Source organism: Strongylocentrotus purpuratus, unplaced genomic scaffold (assembly GCF_000002235.5).
Source record: "Strongylocentrotus purpuratus isolate Spur 01 unplaced genomic scaffold, Spur_5.0 spur5_scaffold_19, whole genome shotgun sequence".
NCBI classification, from domain to species: Eukaryota; Metazoa; Echinodermata; class Echinoidea; order Camarodonta; family Strongylocentrotidae; genus Strongylocentrotus; species Strongylocentrotus purpuratus.
The window spans coordinates 33,507,200-33,528,501 of NW_022145604.1; the positions used below are offsets into that span (position 1 = coordinate 33,507,200).

The following is a 21,302-nucleotide window of genomic DNA, read 5'->3' on the forward strand; positions in this document are numbered from 1 at the left end:
GGATGATACCCTATCCAAATATATGTATATTGATACAAAATAATAGAACAACAATATTTCACCTTGTGTATTAGGCCTCCTTTAAGAGACGATAGAGTAACCTGTTTAAAACTTCATCACGTGATGGTCTCCACCTATTATGTATTAAACAAGCATCTTAATGATTTTATAGCTTCATCCTTTTAGATGGCAGCTAGTTATTATTAGTTGCAACTGATACTTTCTTCTTGATTTCCAAACATCTTTTAAATAATTTTACCTCATATAAAGTTTTGTACGCTGTACATGTAATCTCTCTTTCTCCTTCCCTTCTCTTGGGTGAGTGTGTGTTTGTGTGTGTGTGTTGGATGTGCCCGCTTGTGATTATTATTAATGTTTTACTTATAATTTGTTAATTTTGTAAAAGGGGCACCAGTCCACAATATCTCGATCTTTTTTGGTTGCCCCTAACGATATGTTAACTTTATATATGATCATGCCAACATGTTTTTATTGTATTGTACTATTTTTTTTATATCGTTGAATAAAAATTAAAAAAATACTAGTTTATTCATTAAACATTTCTTCAAAGCCATATGTATGACTGTTATCATCATGGACGGGTGTGACGGTTAGTTGAATATATAGAGTCTATCAGGAGTACAGAAAGCAATCTCCCCTGATCGGAACTCAAGGAGATTGTACCAGTTTCTCTCAGGCTTCTCAATCTTGTGATCAGAGATGAGAGTCTGGACGTGTTTCAGCTCGCTGGTGTACTCATCTATACTAACCAACCCATCATCATGCTTGACCCAAGCGATCAGGATTGAATTATTCTGAGTCACAGCAGCGAGTAAGTAAGCATTTGGTTTATCTATTTTGTGTTTTACATTGTCATTTGTGTCAGTTATTATTACTGTATTTTCATATCTGATGATCAATACGTCATTATATGTTCATCTCATAAGCAAAACGTATTTACGTCTTTTACCTTTTCTTACATGTTTTGCTAATGAACGAATCACGAACGAAGCCAACTGGGTGATGGCCGTTCTAATTGGTCAATGAATTCAATGCTATAAATAATTCATGCGGAGCAGTAATATCTAGATTGCAAAAGGCTCTCGTGGCGGTCGCGCGTTCACCCCGGGTATCTAGACTCATCTCAGTCGCTTAGCCAGAGTCACGAGGCCTTGTCAAATATATTCGTACCCGATTGGCCCCGAGTCAGGCCACGGGAAAGACAGGTAGTCTAATCAGGCTACACTCCCTTTAAGCACATGGTGTCGGGCCTACTTACCAGGTTGTTCTTATCTTGCTATGCTAATTACTTAGCCACTATACATTTGATACCAACATTATTTGCCACATGTCATTCATTTGTAATCTTGAACATTCAGAAATAGTTTCGTCGATTTCTGTAAGAATGATTTTGTCGATATTCACAAAAACTCGAGATTATCTTTAAGAAAATAATACCTATACATCCAACGACAATCAGACGGACTAAGGATCTAGGTAATCTACCGATTCCAGCAGCTTTCTTCTGCAGCTGACCAAAGTTCAGCTGATCAAATTTAGGAGTAAATATCAGCTGCTCTGCACGGTCAGTTACATCCGTAGCAAGCTCATTCTTTGGATCATCCCCATCTAGTACATTCTTTAGCTCTCCGGACAATGTATCACGAATAACAATGATATCACCTTCTAATGGAGCCTTCATGCAATTACCCGCTAGCACACTCGCACTCTCAATACTCGTAATCAACCTTTCATCAACATCTCTCATCTCATCCAAACTTTTACAAAGTTTCTCTTCCTGAGCGTCTAACTGCTTGTCTAATGCTGATTTCCTCTCACTTAACTTCTCGAGTGACTCTAGATAACTCTTATTGATTTCAGCCTTTTTGCCGGCAAAGTCAACCGTGACACGCTTCTTCTGAGTCTTGATGCATGTCACGTGGTTCTTAATGGCTGTAACTTTCCCCTTACTTTGGGCTTGTAGAGAATCTGTTTGTGTCTTGGTGGAAGCATTGTTACAGTAGTCCTTAGCATCTTGAACGGTGTGACCTTTCTTATTACACGACCTTCGACATTCCAAGCAGATGAACTTCTTACAGGTAATACACACATCTGTACAGATGTGTTTTTGTTTATCTGCTTTGTGTTCTTGGCAGTAAACCTCGTTTTGGAGGACCACCCTTCCCTCTCTGACGTCTGGCGTCATATGACGCGTTTCGACTTCGAATTCGGGCCATGGTGTCGGGCCTACTTACCGGATTTTGTTTTAATCTTTCTATGCTAATTACTCAGCCACTATACATTTTCTACCAAAATTGTTCGGCACATGTCATCGATTTGTAATTTTGAACATTCACTGTTAGTATCGATAGTTTTGGTGGACTCTGTGAGATTTTTTTTGTCCGGATTCACCAAAACTCAAGATCATCTTTACGAACAGAAAACATATACATGCAACGGCAATCAGACGGACTAGGAATGATCTCGGTATCAGATTTCCGATTCCGACAGTTGTCTTCTGCAGCCGACCAAATTTCAACCGATCACATTTAGGTGTGAATATCAGCTTCTCTGCCTGGTCAGCTACACCCGTGGCAAGCTTATTCTCTGGATCATCTCTATCTAGGACATTCTTTAGCTCTCCAGACAATGTATCACGAATAACAATGATATCACCTTTTAATGGAGCCTTCATGCTATTACCCGCTAGCACACTCGCACTCTCAATACTCGTAATCAACCTCTCATCAACATCTTTCATCTCATCCAATCTTTTACATAATTCGTTTTTCTTAGCATTCAACTGCTTGTCTAATAATGCTTTCCACTCGTTTAATTTTTTGAGTGATTCTTGATAACTCTTATTGATTTTAACCTTTTTGCCGGCAATGTGATCCGTGACACGCTTCTTCTGAGTCATGATGCAGGCCACGTGACTCTTGAGGGTTGTAGCTTTCGTCTTACTTCGGGCTTGTAGAGAATCTATCTTTGTCTTAGTAGAAGCATTGTAGTCCTTAGCATCTTGAACAGTGTGACCTTTCTTATTACACGACCTCCGACATTCCAAGCAGATGAACTTCTTACAGGTAATACACACATCTGTACAGATGTGTTTTTGTTTATCTGCTTTGTGTTCTTGGCAATAAACCTCGTTTTGGAGGACCACCCTTCCCTCTCTGACGTCTTCTACTCTCACAACTCTATGCTTGACATGAGGCGGCCATTTGTTGTGAATCTCAAGGCATGTGTTACACATATCCTTACCACACTCACAACAGAAATGTACAGCTCTCGAGTCTGTGTCGCAAATTTCACAGACTTGCTGGCTATTCCTCACATCATCAATGAGAGACTTGAGAGGAACATTAGTATTGAGATTCGAGACATTGCCACCCTTTACAGATGTTTCGCTTCGACAGATGGGACACGTTAAACAAGCTTTTGAAGAGCTTTTAAGAATATCATTGAGGCATTTCTTACAGAAAGTATGTGTACATGATAACTGCTTCGGTTCACAAAGCAGCTCGAAACAAACAGGGCACTTCAAATTGCGTGAAAGTCTGTGTTCGAATTCTGACATTGTGATTCTCCTATCTCACTATGCACTGATATGATACATAATGCAAACAACAATAGTACATCAATGAAAGAAATTTAATACCTGGACTAGAGGATATTTATATTTCTCGTATATTCAATACAGATCCAGCTCCAGTAGGCAATGGATTTATCAGGTTGTCTAAACTTCTTCAGTTATCATAAACCACCTTTAATCATATCAATAATTATTTTTAAAAAACGGGCTGAAAATAAACGAGAGATTGTCTTGTTAAAGGTATTACAAAGTTTTGGGAAATTTTGAAAAATGGGTGGATAGTGATTCTTTACAATTTTGATATATTTGGATGCCCCTGTGGATGTATTAAAAACACCAGAAATTTTAGCTTCTAAAACACTTCTGCTTTCGAGAAAAATTGAATATAAAGATTTACCGGTGCTCCGGGTAAATTTTGATAAATTTTAAATAGCTCCTACGGCCGTACAATGGTAGCTGCGACCCTGAAAATCTCAGAGTATGTAGTTGTGGTATATAATTTTCGAACAACAATAGCTAATCGGTCGATTTTAGTCAATAAGCATTGTTTTATAGCTTAATTAATATCTTGACCTTGAGAGGGAGCTATTCAACATAAAATGTTCATTATTACAATTTCATAACTTTAGAGTCGATTTCGACCGCGACAACGATCACTGAATACTGTAGGATCGTATATGCTTCCAATATATTCATTTGAACCAAATTCATGACCCCATATCAAAATTTTGTATTACCTTTAAGGTTTTCAGCAAAAAGTCTTATCGCTAGTTACTAAGAAACAGAATATAAATTAATGAAAGAGTACCTTTTTAAAATTATGGTTAGGGGATTAATTTTAAATTACCAAAGTAATTAAATGTAATGATATGAACAGGTGAGTTTACAGTCGGGTATATTCTCCTTCCTGTCGTCGACCACCACATGCTATCTGCTGCAGATCAAAAACAAGTCAGGAGGCAGTCTGAAGATGACTGAAGATGATCTCATTTCTTCTGATCCGTACTCCTCACACAATGTAGTAGTTGGCCCTAAAATTGAAAATGAATAAATAGTGATACAACATAATAATTGGGCCTTATATACCCAGGGTAGGACAACTGTATTAATACTGCTCTTCCTGCGGGCCCCCAGTTACTATTGCCCCATCAATTGTCAGTTACCCATTTACACCTGGGTAGAGGGTAGTAAATATGGATCGTCGTCTTGCCAAAGCACGTCAATGGCTGGCAATCAAACTATTAATCGTATAAGAGTAGAGTGAATTAATGAACCACTAAAACACGACACCTCCAAAGTATGACCAGTCGAGTCAATATTGATAGTGAAGAACAATTATATCTATGATTATAATCATAAAGCATTTTGCGTAACCATGGAGAGCGAGAAAGAAAGGAATGACTAGGTACGGGCTGCGAGGAGGGGGGGGGGGTGCAATGAACCAGAGAGAGAGAGAGAGAGAGAGAGAGATGAGTTCACCGCTCATGATGGCGGTCTCCTGCGTTTTTGTAATTTATCTTTTTTCATTTAAAAATATTTGTGTTTATGCATCATATTTAATGTACCGAATACTTTATAATAACGTATAATGAAGAAATAATTGTTAAATTATGTATATGTTTATGTACTATTTTGAAAAAATAAAACAAAAACACACATAACTGAAGGCCCTGTGTTGATATAGTTTCATTTCCCTTCTCTATATATTTTAACATATTCGTGATGTTTCTTGTCATACCACTCTGTTCATTAATACATTTACTAAATAAAGTATACAATAAACTTTGCGATTGATATCCACATTTTGCCACTAATATACATGTCGATCAAGGTCGAAAACTATCCAAACTCTCAATAAAACAGATACCAATTTCACATATTCACCTTAGAGAGCGTTTAAAATAAAATATGTTTAAATGCCTAGCTATAGATATGAATTTCTACATTATTTCTACATTAAAATAATCCCTAATGTAATTTCTGTACAAAGATTAGAAAGTACTTTTCTTTTAAATGTGCAGTTTTAAATATTTGTGAAAAGACTGTTCTTAAACAGATCATCAAAAAACCGAAATCACCATAAAATGCCTGACAAGTAACTTTAAACCCATTTTCAAATTTGGATACAAAGTCTATTAAAGTAGAGACATCCTCTTTCCGAAAATGTCCTCACATAATTTTCAATCAGCCTTTTTGGCAAATTGACAACAGACTATGATGCCAAAGAGGAGGTCCCTCTCTTCGTTTTTCATATCATGTTTATGTAATGTGCCAAGCATACTCATAATGAATGTATTCAAGTACAATTGGCTGCTATAGTCATAGAATAATCATGCAATACTTTTGTTTATTGTGATAATCAGTTGATGGTTGATTTAAAGATTTATACACCGTTATCATGACTGTGTATATCGAACACACATAATCCGACAGTAACTTACATAAACCACGTAAAATCTTTCGTTGGACTCGAATGCATGTTGTCCACCTAGAAGATTCCTCTTTGCTGTTAATATTTCGGATCTGGAATGAAAGGGAGACATGTAATGAGACCAATCTATATTCATGATAACACGGCAGGATTTCCTTTAGAATAGTATAACTCAGACTCCACTATAGTCATAATAACAGAGTAGACGTTCCTTCAAAATTATAACACTAGAAGTTTGTCAATTTAATAAAATGTCGATCAGTTGGCAACATATTCATGGGCTATGATAACTTTGAAAGACAATCTTACCAAACCTCTTTGAAATCCTACTAATTGAAGCCAAGTATCATCCCTAAAGGGTTCGACGAAGCTGAAGACATCGATTTATAAGAAGCTAAAGAAACACATCGTGTCGCTGTTGATAGAAGTCTCAGTGTGAGATAACGAACAAGTTAGTTCCTGGTTTGAGTAAAGCCAATCCTACATAGGAATGAAACAATGACAGGAAGCCAGTTAGGTTCAAGCTAGGTATCAAATCGGTGACTCATGGTGACACAATTCTTACGATATTCCAACATAGGCGCGTACGCAGGGGGGGGGGGGGGGGGGGTTACCCCCCTTCATTTTTTATGTGTGTATTTTGGAGCAACCCCCCCCTTTGCCAATGGCTGACCTAAAAAAAGGTGACCTTACCCCCCCCCCCCCCCCCCCCCCCCCAACGGAGCAAAATGTCAAATTTTGAAGTTACGAGACCAACAAATTAACAAATATATATTCCAGGTAATTTACAATTATAACATTAATAAAATTGGCCTCTCAAGATACAAGTTTTGTTGAGTTAACAGAAAACTAACAAATCAATAATTCATTTCTGATTTTCATTGAAAGAAAAAAGATATACAGAAAAAATATCATTTTATGTAAACAAATTCCTGAATTGGAACCATTTTCTTGTGAATTTGTTATTTCTACAATTCGAATTTGCAATATACTTTTCGTTTTTGAAGTAATTTATAATCGAAACTCTAATATTATAAAAGTCGGGCAATTGTTTCTTTATTTTGCAAGTATACACAATCTGCCGCAACACGATCAGTATACAATTCAATGCATAATTATTTGAACCTCTTAAACCAAATATATTTCATCTTGTAATGAAAATGTTAATTTATATCCGGTTCCAGTATAAATCCAGTGCTCTAACCTATCCCAAATATGTTTAACATGCGTACAAACACACAAAAGATGTATAACTGTTTCAATCTGTTCACTACAAAATGTACATTCTTTTCTTAAGACTAAATTCATTTTAAACAGTAGATCGTTCGTATATAATATGCGTTGCAAAACTTCAAACTGAAACCATCGTAAGCCCACATCAATGGTACAATTAAATCCAATAGAACAATATGTTTTCCAACTCTTATCATTGAGGTCGAAAATGTATTTCCATTTAAGAAAATTTTACATAGTCCTTTTTCTTCTCTTTAATAAAATTACACAAATATGTGAACATCCTTTAATTCATTTCATAACAAATGCCACTGTATCTAGGAAAAGAGGTTGTGGCACCTTGTTAAAAAATAGTACAATTGTTAAACCCTTGTCTAATTGCATCGCATAATCCACGATAAAAAAGAAAATTTATTTTTGAATATTATACTTTTCTTGGAAATGTTCCAGAGAGAAAAAAAAAATCACGATTTGTCTCTAAAATATCATTGACAAAACGAACTCCCTTTTGACACAATTTTTTATTATATATTGAGCTATTGCCTATTTTAATGTAATCATTATTCCATAAGGGTTGGCAAGAAATGTTATCATAATGCATGGACAAGAGCGTACTATAAGCCATGAACATTTCTTTTCAAAAAAGGTTCTTTGTTTTACCTGCCAGTTCCCGAAAATAACTGTTTACTGTTACCATATCTGTTACTTCCTTTATTATAACAGCAGTCATGTTCACCGAAGAAGTCAACAAGTTTTTGCTCTGTGGTGGCATCAAAGTCATACTTCTCCTTAGTTTCCCCGTTACCTCATCTTCATCGCTATCAAACTGCCGTCTTGATGGTTCTCCCTCCTCCTCGTCATCGTCGTCATCTTCCATCGCCTCCTCCCGGTCGCTTCCGATGGCCATCATTTCTTGATATTGTTGTTGCTGCTCTCCTCCTCTTCCTCCTTCCTCCTCATCTATTTCGTTACGTTTGTTTCCCTTCCCTCTCTTCCCTCTAACAGATTTCCCCTTTGGTCCCATATTTGTTAAACAGGAGATGCACCCTCGACGAATACTATGAACAGGCGCACCGGTAGCAGTTTGGGATTGGGGGTGGAGGGGGGGGGGGCAAACATTCCCGGGGGCTCACCTCCAGGGGCAATGGCGTAATGAGCAAAAACGTTTGGAAGGGGCGGGGGCAGAAGACAAATCTGCATCACCACCACTCTTACACGTCAATTAGCGTGGGGTCCAGGGCCTGAGCCCCGGCAAGGGGTCAAGGGGCTGAGCCCCCCAGATAAAAATCAAGGGACCACCTTAGGGCCCTTAGTGGGGTCCTAGGGCGGAGCCCCTGTAAGCTCTGGGGTTTTAAGTAGGCATTTAATTACGGTCAGATCAGCATACTTTGATACCTCATTTGCGACATTGGCAGGTCACTTATTTTTCTCTGTAACATACTTTTTCCAAAAAGTGAGGGGGGGGGGGGGGCTCGAGCCCCCGAGCCCAGCTGTTCTGCAGGCCCTGACATGAAGGCTTTAAACAAGCATATTTTTCGCCCGACTGTAAATTTGGGAATTTCTAGTTTTCCAACAAACGCATAAAAAGGTATGACTTACACAAAGTTGAGAAAAAATACCAGAAATCATGTCTTTTCAGTAACATTTGTAAATCACTGGTATCGAAAAGGAAATAACACCCCCCCTATCAGTACGCCAGCGTTCAGTGGCTCATGTCTTCTCACCCCTATAACAAAAAACACAAATGCTTTCCTATCCTCTCACAATATTTCGACGATAAGCCCGTATCGCTATTATAAAAACCTCCATTGATAAATAAAGGTGGCATGTGGAATGTTTAAGAAATTGTTATTCCTGTTAACTTTCCTTTTCTTTGAATGGAATTTTATATGTGATTTAATTCAGGTTTTTATTATTGTTATGTTCTTTTGAGTTAAAATTACAAACCATCTATATTCCTTTACTGCTTTTTTTTTTTTTTTTTTTTTTTTTTTTTGGGGGGGGGGGGCAAAAATGCGTTTTGTCCCCCCCCCCCCACCACCACTTTTTTTGGTTGGGCGGGGGGGGGGGGGGCGCCTATGACTATGAACAAAGTGAGGATTTGAACTTCACTCGCTTGACTTTATAACCGCTAAAACTTGAAATTTGCATAAATTGTGTACGTACACCTTACGAGCACCTTACGAACGCCAGGAGTCGTTCGTACGAAGGCCATGAGAATCTACGCTCGTAAGGCGTTCTTACGAACGCTGTAAGAGCCCTCTATGAACAACGCGAGGCGTTCTTACTGTCATCGTAATAATTTGAAGCTTCTAGAATTGTCCCTCGACCCTACGAAATGTACGAAGATCTTGCGTGGTTCGTACGATATAATTACGGCGTTCGTACGGCCGCCTTACGAAGAGAGGGTTTCGTACTATGTTAAAAAATGTCGCTATTAATAAAGACCGATATTCATAAGGACCGATATTCATAAGGACCACTATTCATCAGGACCGCTATTGATAATTTTATTAAAAAGTCATTATTCGTGAGGGTCATTATTCATAAGGACCGCTATTCATAATCAAAGAGGAGGGTCGGGGCAATTTAGAATATAAGAAGAGGGTCGCTATTCATAATACAAAATCGGGCTCGTTATTCGTAAGGGTCCCTATTCATAATACTAGAAAAGGATCGCTATTCATGATACGACTAGAGGGTCGCTATTTATAATACGACTATAGGGTCGCTATTCATGAGGGTAATTATTCATAACGTCATTATTCATAATCGAAGAAGAGGGTCGTTATTCCTAATACGAAATGAGGGTCGCTATACATAATACGGGATGAGGGTCGCTATTCATAAAAAAAAAGGAAATGAAAAAAGCAATAAACAAAACGATGATAAGAAAGCGAAATGATGGATAGGGGACACTCCATGGCTGTGGCGTAGGCGGGGGTGGGGGTGCCACATGGCCCCAAATATTTGTAGAAAGCATTTATTGAAAACATACATTTCTGAACATATAAAGATTAAAGGCGTGCCCCAATAATATACATGGCCAATCATCCCGGGCCTTTACCCTATACCCCCCCCCCCCTATCCGCTCAACCACGCTGCGCCATTCGGTCCACCCTCCCTGCAGTGTTCCCTTGTTACAAGTACATAATTATTACCGACAATTCTCGTTCGAGTAGTTCATAGATTGCGTAGCCTGTGTGTGTTTTACGGGTTAGGGGGGGGGGGGGGGGGGGGGGGGCAACAGCGTTGCCATCAAGGGGCTGATCTATCATGTCCGTAACCCTCAGCAAAGGAAGGTAGCGACAGAGAGGGGTTAAAAATATTATTATCATCATTATTATTCTTAGTGTTATTATAATTATATTCAGCATTTTAAAATTATTTTTCATTCATTCATTCACAAGGTCAATCAGCATTCGTCTCCTGCGACTATTCCAAAGAAAAAAAACGACTACGCAATGATCACTTTTCCCGTGTAAAACCACAAGATAGGGCAACACCATACTGATAATAATCTCCCTGTCAGATAAATTTATCCCCAAGGAACTGTAGATGAATAGAACTGTTTCCTCATAAAACGGTTTCACTGGCGCAAAGATTGAGATAAGTTTTGAGTTGAAGTGGGGTTTCGGGCGGACGTCATTTCAATTTCCAATCCGCAGCAGTGTCAGAGCCTCTGAACTCGATCTTGTGTAAGAAGAACGGCACCCCCCCCCCCCACAAACAAAAAAGAGAGGGGAAACGAATGGGGAAATGGAACATGGAAAGGAGGCGCTAACTGCTTCCTAACTCCGAAACAGGCTCAATCCCTCCTTGTTTTAAATCATCTTCAACATGAGAACAATTCAAACACAGTTTGAAGACATATCATGTATTTTGAAACCATTTGCATTCATTGAACTCATACCGTCACTGCTTAGTAATTTATGGTATATTGGTATATTATTTTATTAAATGCTAACATTGTCTGACTCGTAGATGGCATCTCAAAGCGCTTTTTATCCAGTGGAAAGGCGTTTTATAAATTGCAACTACTATAATAACTGTAGTGACTTGCCTTGTTCAGGTGGTATTACGTAATGCTGGTTTATTGTATGGGCTCCGAAGATTATCATCCTATTTGGCAATGGAAAGTAAATTGAAGACGATCGAAACTATATTTCGAAAAATCAACTCAAGGGCAATTTCAAATAAATCATGTTCAGATGGCGACCAAATACAGTAAAATCCGTCTCAGCGGTCACCTCTCTATATGGGCCACCTGTTTATAGTGGTCACATATATTGCTTCCCTTCAGGAGAAAATCTGTGTTGTAGAACCTGTCTAGTAGGGCTAACCTGTCTACAGCGGCGAGTTTTTCTGTTTCCCCTTGGTATTAGGTTTCACCTAATAGATAGATTTTACTGTACATCATTGTCGCGTTCGCACATTTCAATAGGTGACGCATAAAGTTTGTGTGAATTGCCTCCTGTTGATTTTACGAAAGTAGGTGCGATCGTGTTATTAAAGGACTGAACAGAGTACAGTGAACCGTGGCCATGTATTTGCTGTCATGCATTATAATCTCATTGGAAATTATGCCATCTCTCCTTCTCTATTTCTCCCCTTACCCTTACCAACTCTCCCTACATTTCTCTCTTTTATCAGTCCTTCGAGCTTGAGCTCTCTTTTTCTTTCTCTTTCTGCTCGTATTTCGATTGTGATGCTGCTCCTATTCTACTTTCATATTCTCATTTATATTCATACCTGAATTTATTCATGATGTGATTCAGAATTGGATTTAAAATTCTTGCTATGTAAAAGTCATATACATTGTAACTGTCTTATTATGTTTTGTGCTGAAAGCCGGAGGAGAGTCTTGACGCCTTTCTGGCTTTCAGCACACGACCCCATATTGTTGTCTTATGTTTTACATATTACATGTTACACCAATGGAAAACAATTTCTGTATTTTATATGGACAATAAAATCTTGAATCTTGAATCTTGTGAATAACAAATATATATAAAATCTATCGAATGGAAATTTGATGTAAAGATCATCATTTTGAGTTATCACAAATTAAGTATAATAGTATTACTATAAATTCTGTCTGGTAGCGGAGTTATCATGCAGCAAACTTTTAAAAAATCCCTTGCTTCCACATTCATTCTCCCTTAGAACTTTAAATAACCGTGAAGATAAGTAATCAAGACTTCATATTTCTATCAACCTTGGCATTATGACCCGATGATATTCAGCTGATTGCAAGCAAACTGATCCCCTGATTGATATACCGTTTTCATCCGATAATGAAATGTGATGTTTATGATCTGCCGAGGAAAACATTATTTTGACACTTTATCAGGAATACCCGTTTTATGAAACGGGAAAGGGTAACACTGGATTCATCGTGGAGGCTGAAGACTGCCTGTCACTAAAGGAAGAGATTGTCATAATGCAACAAATTAGACTTTGGAATGATAGCCGAAGGCCAGCTTTACTGCAAGAACCGAATAAAGCCGTATGCTTTTCACATTTTTGTCTCTTTATTCATATTTTAGAAAGTCTTTCATGTATTCGATATTTTATCGTGGCAAGACTGTGTTACGGATTGTGAATTATCCAGAGGTTGAAATAAAGAATAAGAGAAGTTTCTCGGTAATTGGGTGAATTGCTGTTCGGTCTACACCCAGCTCATCTATTATCCACATGGTCTCATTTTCATTTCGTCTACTTATCATTAGGTCAAATGACCATTTAGGCTAAAAGTAATTTGGTCTAATTACCATTTGGTCTAATTGCCAGTCGGTCTAATATCCATTTGTCTACTATCCATATGGTCTAATAATCATTTAATCATAAAATAATAATCATAATGACCATACAACAGTTAGCTTTGATATGAAAGCACCACGATCACTTGATGCTTCACATATACACACACACACACTGAACACTATACAGTGCAAATTTCCATATACAGTCTTTATTTTCTTGTCTGAATACACCGGCTTTACTGTTATTCATAATGCACGTTAATAATGCACACACACACAGACACTGAGCACAAAAATGCAAATTCCATATACAGTCATAGTTTTTCTCGTCTGAATTGACCACCTATACCGTTTTAACAATGCAAGTTGATAATGCACAAATACGCTGAACACAAAAGTGCAAAAGATGCCTTTGATAGGTACATGAGGTATAGCGCCTGATAAAAACTGTGTGTTCTGTACCAATGCGCAGTTCTTTCATAGAAGCCAACGTTACAGTTGCAGTTATATGCACGTCAGTCACCTAGTGCAGGTTACTGTATTTCATCAATGAAAGTGGCTAATATTTGTTGCTATATAGGACAAACCATGGCAAGCTGTCGGTTCGTGATCAGCGTTTATCTTTGGAGAGGTATGTATCAACAAAGTCATTAAAATTCTGATACAAGTTCCGAGTATGACTATAATACGTCGTCTGGAAAAAAAATCGTTGAGCTTACTTGCAATTAATGATTTTGCTTTCGTTTTCTTAAATCATCAAACAATAGGTATTTCAATCAGACAAAGTAGATGCATGGAGGTAAAATGACTAGGTCTATTTACTCAATGAATAATTGATTTAATTATTCATTTGCAGTTTTACTATAGGATTTCCCGGCCAAATTCGCGTGTTTGTCATTCGAATTCATTTACTTTGCATTTAAGTTAGCGCAGATCGGCTTTGCCTTGCCAATTATCATTCAATTTTCCAGTTTTAGTATTTAATTTAGGATTTTGGTCGAAGAGTTTCATAGATCTGTTATTCAATTTAGAAACTGCTCAACTAGCATTCAAATTAATATTCACTTGTCGAAGCGTAATTGTTATCATTCGAATTAACACCTGTCATTCGTATTCGTAATATTTTGTATTCAAGTTAGGAATGTTAAGGTGAAGAATTGCAACAAACTTTTACAGTTTTTAAATAATGCAGTTAAAATGCATGATTTGCCATTGGGGTCTAAGCTTTTATTCCATTTATTTATTTCCAGGACAATGCAGATGGGTGTAATCAGACATAAAGTAAAGAAAGAGCGAAATCAAGGGATATGGCATTTCTGCACGGACATGTTCATATACCCGGGGAAGGTGGGGGTACCCTCAATCGCTCCTTTTTACTACAGACTCGGAATTTTACAAAACTAATTCACATCGTCTCTTATACCCAACACACCCCTCTGTTTTTCTTAAAGAGTTTCATAGTTTACTTGCCCGCCAGCAGATCGATGGCTAAAGACATGGCTAAATAATGAATCATGTTCAAATTGTTGACTCTAGTCCCTACCCCAGTCACAATATTGTACCCTTCTTCCATAATGAAATTATGATGAAATTATGATAAATTAATGATGAAACATGAGACAAACAACTTTCTTTCATGAACATTAACAAATATACTGAGACCATCAGGTCCGTAGATGCAAGTCGTTTTTTTCTTTTTTAACAATCAAACTTAAATGCTGATAAATATTAGATAAATCTAATAGGTATAAGTGTATAAATGCAAGAAAATGAAATATGATGAAATACACATGAAAAAACAATCTTGAAAGAAAAAGAATGAGCTATAGAAAGTGTGTAATAAACGAGAAGTGCACAAAGTGCTAATTTGAATGCTACAAATGAATTAGAATGTTAGAAGTACACCGTCGCGTTTTCGTGTTGCGCCAAATCGAATGACCAAATAGCGAAAGAAGCACATTGTTCATTAATTTGAATGAAACATACGTAGATTTTAACGAAAATTCCATAGATTTGAAAACTAGAAAAGGGAATATAAACCCGAGATATACCTGACTGCACTAAAACCGTCGAATTTGAACGCAAGACAACTTAATTTGAATGACAAACTCGCGAATTTGGCCGGGAAATCCTATATTAGTACTATTTTGATTCACCAGTGTTGACTAACCCGACCCATACTTAGCCAAAAGTGTTTTGTACGAAGTCAAGTTTCCAGAACATTCTCAACATTTTCGAACTGATTAATCCTTTAAACCAATCTAGTTAAAAACCCTCCTGATTGTTACACCCAGGTATTAAGTGCTACCATGAACTTACACACAGGTTAAATTCGAATGAAAATAATGGACACGCAGAGCAGACCACGACCAACGAAACGATGGTTGATTCTCGTGGGACTCTTTGCCGTCGGATATTTTGACATCGGAACGTTAAAATCGTTGGGCGTGTTCCTTGAGAAAATGACGGAAGACTTGCAAACGTCTCTCGCTGTCGTAGGACTAGCTATTGGACTATGTCACGGTGTAGCACAATGCTTTGGTGAGATGCTTCTTGTTACGATGGCCATTCAATAATAACCATACATACATACATACATATTGGTATTTATATAGCGCCTTTACATGAACATGCTCAAGGCGCTTTACATTTTAAATAAAAACAGAATAGTTATATACTCTCCAAGTGCATTACACTCTAAAAAATAACAATTACAAAGAAAACAAATGAGTTTTTAAATTTCTCTTAAATGATGTGACTGAGGTGCAGGAACGAATGCTTAAAGGGAGACTTTTCCAAATAATGGGACTAGAAAAAAAAAAACAGTATTTATTTTTAACTATCCCCTAAAGTAGTGGTTTTTTAAATGCATGTACTTAAAGAATAAAGTCAATGGGGGCGCATGACGCCCCATGTGCTATAGCAATGGAGTAAATCCCTTTAGATTGATAAAAACTATAACATGTATTAGCGATGTTTACTGTAAAGCGTTCCAATTAATAAATCTCGCATCGCGGAATCAGTCACGTCATTTATAATCTGATCCATAACAAAAAAATAAAGCAATAACATTTAAGACAGTCCGTAAGATTTTCGATAATCTGTCCTGCCAGAAAGCAATATGTTTTCATTTTTTTCTGGAACATATTTACTATGATTAAAAATATACATTTTCTAATTGATTCCTGCCTCTAAATTGTTTATTTCACAGCGGTTATAAATATTCCTCTATTAAGGCGGTTTTCAGCAGGAAAACTTGTCCTTGCAGGCAGTAGCATTGCAGCTACAGGACTCAGCCTCATTTATTTTGCAACATCTGGAATTCACTTTCTACTACTAATGCTCTTGACAGGTAGGACTTCTACGACTCTCTTAATACATAGATAGAAAATAATAATAGACGCAAAGTATACCCCTGACGCACTCTCATCAAAGCAAGTTAATTGATCACTGAGCTCTTGCTTACATAATCTTGTTTCCGAACTTTCTGTAGTCTTTGAAAATTGAACAAAGTGATAAAACATACGACAGTCTATGTAGTATCCACTTGCCATTCTTTCAATGCTCAATGAACAATTGACCAATATTGTAAAGTGTGTTTTGTCCGAAAGCCATTCAGATTAAGATCAATTCTATTATAATATAACCCTCCGTCATGCGTCTGTGGATTTATACAGTTTTCGAAGCGTACTCTACACTCTATATTTTTTCTTATCGAATTTGAGGGGGCCGGTGGCTGCTTTGATTTGAGCATCAGCTGCTTTAAACATGTTAATGAAGGAATTGTATGAAAAATTGTCTACTGTGTCAGTTATATTTCACCTGGTTCTTAGGCCCAATGTGGTCACCTTTATGGTCTTAATCATATTGAACTGATTAAAATGATCCAGGAGTCTAACGTAAATGGCAGGGAGTACGCGAGGGGAAAAACCTTTCTAACGTTATCAAAATAATTGCTGTAATGTTATTTTCTCTTTTTTTAAACAGGGTTTGGATATAGCGTAGTTCTTTTGCCTTCTCAAGTCAGCGTCCTTGACTACTTTCCAGATCACTTCGAGATCGCCACAACAATTGTCACCCTGGGCAGCGGTGTGGGTATGATGACGCTCCCATTGCTTACAGAACAGCTCGTCGTGGCTTACTCCTGGAGAGGAGCGATCCTTATCCTAGGGGCCTTGAACTTGCATATGTGTGTGACGGGGTTACTAATGGTGTCAGCTGGTCAACAAAGGCGTGTATTGGGAGAACCTTCAACTTTAGCCATCAGATCTCAGGTCAGAGAAGACCATGAAGAAACTGTGTCCCTGATAAACGAACATGTGAGTGTTGACCAACATAACATAGATTATGAGGGTGATGATGATGATGATGATGATGCTGATGATCGCAATGGCCTTGGGGTCTTTTACGCCAGAATCGCCAGAGCTGCCAAAAAGGTATTCCTGGATACTTTCGATTTTAAAATCTTCCGTGAGTGTCCCCGTTTCATCACAATCTGCATGACTTTATTCACCTACGCCGTCTCCTACTATGGATGGATTGTCTTCCTGATTCCCAATGCCGAAGCCAAGGGTATCAGCCCCGAGAAAGCCGTCCTACTTGCAACCATTGGTGGTGCTGGGAACATCTTTGGAAGGCTCACGATAGGTCTCCAGGCTGCAAGGTTCAATCTGAAACCCCAGATCACCTACTGCCTCATCTGTATCGTATCAGCAGTAGCGTTCTTCTATAATTTCTTCACTAAAAGTTTTTCCATTCTTAGCTGTTTAGCAGCCATGAATGGCTTCGCATTGGGTGGAAAGGTCATGAGTAGCAACCTTCTGTGTAAGGACACTGTCTCGGACGAAAGGTTCCCCGCTGCGTTGTCTTTCTTATCACTCGTCTTTGGTATAGGGGAGACAGTCGGGGCGTTGCTCATTGGTATGTACATAGTTACAAACGGATAACAAGTGTCTGTTTCTTTTACCTATTCGTGTTTTTGTGCGTTTTTTTTAATTTTTTTATTTTTTTTATTTTTTAAAAGAAATTCGTCAGGAGGTAACGGTACATACTGCACGGTAATGTTCGTTTTTTATATATTTTTTTAAAACTATTTTTGAAGAAAAAAATAGTCAGGAGGTAACGGTACATACTGCAGCGTAATGACTAATAGAGTATCAGGAAGCCCTTTTTTTCCTTTTGCTGACAGGTAGATGCAATCGTTTTTCCCCTTTATTAACTCTGAATTTATAGGCAATGTACCAAATGATCCACACGTGTGACACGTGGGACATTTTTGTTTCCGTATCTAAAACACAGTAATAATACACATCTTTACTTATAGTGAATTAAACAAACACGTCATTATATATAATAATAGGGCAACATCATGAGTTTAAAAAAGTTCTTTTCTCTTCAAACAGGGCTTCTGTACGATATCACGAAGTCATTCGATATCATGTTCTGTGTGCTTGGAGCAGCTAATATATTGGAGTCCTGCATCATCATTTCTCCCATCATCAAGGATTGGATGGTCGCCTTGGTTACCACCCGTTAATGAAGGGCAGGAGGTACAATTTCTTGGACCGGTTATCGTCAGTGGCATAGCTAGGGGTCCTATTCACCCCCACCGTATGGGAGGCAAACGGAAGGACACAAATAGCGAAAGGGAGAAAATAAAATGTGCTTTATGGAATGATATATTTTCACGGTCAATAGAAAAGAAAATCAACGTAATGTTTTGTACACAGACGAATAATTTTATTTAGCACTCTTATTACTAATCATTTCCATTTTGTCAATACAGTTATTATTTTCGCAAAATATGTAATATTTACTCATGAAAGAAACACACACATACGAACACAACTTAACATGGAAGAAACCATCATCGACAGGGTTGCCACAAAAAGACTGAGATACTTTGGACATATCAACCGAATGAATTCAAAAAGATACCCCCACATCCTTCTCAACGGAAATGTACATGGCAACCGCCCAAGGGGAAGACTAGCTAAAAGATGGACAGACTGCATCAAGACGGACTGCAACAACAGACAACTTGACTCTCTTACTAAAGCCACTAGGCTAACCGAAGATAGGAAGGTGTGGCAAGCCGTTGGAAAACAGAAGCCATCATACATCTCAGTGATGGTGTGGACGGCTTAAACAAAAAACTCATGAAAAACAAAACATTATTGAACTATTTCGTTTTTTTCTACGAGTTCTTAAACATTTATAAAAAAATGGAACGTTTAATTGCTTTCAAGAAAAATCGTCTCGATTTTCATGATAAAAAAAAGTATATATGTTGTTATGTAATTTTGTTGATGAAGTAACCAGTACATTACATATTACTTTATATTCTTTGTCCATACCAAAATATTATTATAATGTATGATAATTGCTTTAATAAATACTTTTATTTGAGATAATTTGCTTCATCCATCTAGTAAGACCATAGGCAGTTTACGAAAAATATTATTTTGTCAATAATACCGTGTGAGTCAAAAAAAAGTTTACACCTAGAAAACTGCTAATTATTTTTGAAATCATCTATGAACAGTAAATTATTATACATCTTATGAATGAGTGTTTTATCACAAATCATTTGGTACCATTTTTGTGTGGTATGTGTTCACGCTGGGATGAACAGGAGGCATTGTTTGCGAGAATGCAAAAATCGACTTGCGCCAAAGTGATGCCTACAGTATGTATTATAATGGGATTTGCGGAGTGAGAGAATGAAATGAATGTATCAAATGAAATGCATTGAATATGCATTTTGCAAAGGGTAAAGTCACACGCACCCACACACACGCGCACAAATGTTCGTTGATATTTGATATGTGTGGCATGATTATTTTTGTTAGGGATGTTATTTTGATCTGCAAACACCGAATTAATACCCAAATACCAATTGTTTACTTCAAACATCACATAAGCAACCTTGGCGCAAGTCGATTTTGCACTATCGCAAACAATGCCTCGATCATCTGTATCATTACTTTATTTGTAATTATTCGTTCATTATTCATTTATGCATATATGTTAATTTATTTCGTCACTCACTTGATTATTTATTTAAGTATTTGCTGATTTATTTCTTCATTTATTTCATCTTTCATTTATTTATTAATTCATTATTTTTATAATCGAGTTTTTGCCTGGAATCTGAGTACAAAAAGAATAGAATGAATTACTATTTTATTTCAATAATTTATTTATTTTTTCTTCATTTCGTCATTAAAAAAAAAAGAATTGGGGGGGAGGGGGGCGGTCAGCCGAGCAGTATAAGGTCTAATTATCGAATATGGCTATATCCTGGTTTTCATGGAGCTAGTAGCCCCTTAGTGTGATAAAGAAATATATATGTTTGTGTACAAAAAGTAAAATAAAAAAATATAAACAATCATTAGACATTTTTGGTTGTTAACAACTCAAAACTTAAAACTCGATCGGAATGAGGTTTTGAACCGTAAAGTTGAATGATATCAAATTTATTTGAAGTACATTCTATGACGTTTCTATGAATGCTGTTCTTAAAAAAATGATCTTAATGTATAATTAGATCTTTTACACAGATCTGTAGTATATTAGTCATAAAATGCATGTTTGGTATTACAGTAATTTCATTTCAGACCTTAAAGACCATGTATTGAGATGAGAATGAAAATTAAGGAATGTACTCCTGTCGAGCAAACAGAAAATCTGCGGTGTCCTCATGATCACCCTAGGGCATACCCCTATCTTTACAGGCCGTACGGGTCGCCGTAGGATTATAACGCGGAGATATAACTGTTTTCATTTCTAGGTTTAGACACGCCGTAGCCATGCCATAGAGCGGTTCCAGTACATCGGGCGTACGGTAGCCTTGCGTTTTATATACACCAGGGATGAAGCGTTAGCATCATTCTGACCGCACGGTCGCCGTATGGTCCACCTTCGGCCTCCTTGCGGGCACCATGCGGCTACCTTGCGTCTGCCTTAGTATTTGTCAAAAAGCTAGGGCCGCCGCAGGGACGCTCTAAGGCTACCGTGCGTCATCACTTCAAAGGCCGTACGGAAGTCGCAGATTGTCAGTCTCCACAAATTCAAAATGCGCCGTGCGGCTACCCTAACATTATGTGACCGCTACCGTATGTGACCGTGGGAATGCTGCGGCGGTCCTATATTTGCTATTGGCCGTAGATAATTTAGACCGTACGGCCGCCACTGCAATTGTGACCTAGGCATAAGCAATGTCAGTTTGGAATGATATTTTGGCTGATTATACTATTGTATGATACATGTACAAGTA

The 21,302-nt window shown here is 37.6% G+C and overlaps 1 protein-coding gene and 1 long non-coding RNA gene across 2 annotated transcripts; one reads left to right on the forward strand and one right to left on the reverse strand.

Moving 5' to 3' along the window:
- Positions 1-4,323: 4,323 nt before the first annotated feature.
- On the reverse strand, positions 4,324-6,403 carry LOC115925933. The gene is made up of 3 exons (XR_004064868.1): positions 6,336-6,403; positions 6,037-6,118; positions 4,324-4,626 (listed from the first exon to the last, which is right to left on the reverse strand). It is a non-coding gene; the product is annotated as an uncharacterized LOC115925933 (long non-coding RNA).
- A 9,083-nt stretch (positions 6,404-15,486) lies between these two features.
- LOC115925894 (monocarboxylate transporter 12-like) lies at positions 15,487-18,560 on the forward strand. Its single transcript, XM_030989941.1, has 3 exons — positions 15,487-15,565; positions 17,012-17,944; positions 18,427-18,560. Exons 1-3 carry the CDS (start codon positions 15,487-15,489, stop codon positions 18,558-18,560), a joined length of 1,146 nt encoding a protein of 381 aa, XP_030845801.1.
- The last annotated feature ends 2,742 nt before the right edge of the window (positions 18,561-21,302 follow it).

Bases quoted from the DNA above. Each gene is read 5' to 3' on its own strand.
- LOC115925894 (XM_030989941.1), top strand. From the start codon at position 15,487: ATGACGGAAGACTTGCAAACGTCTCTCGCTGTCGTAGGACTAGCTATT. The intron at 15,566-17,011 runs GTGAGATGCTTC...TTTTTTAAACAG, and splicing joins CGGTGTAGCACAATGCTTTG to GGTTTGGATATAGCGTAGTT. The intron at 17,945-18,426 runs GTATGTACATAG...CTCTTCAAACAG, and splicing joins AGTCGGGGCGTTGCTCATTG to GGCTTCTGTACGATATCACG.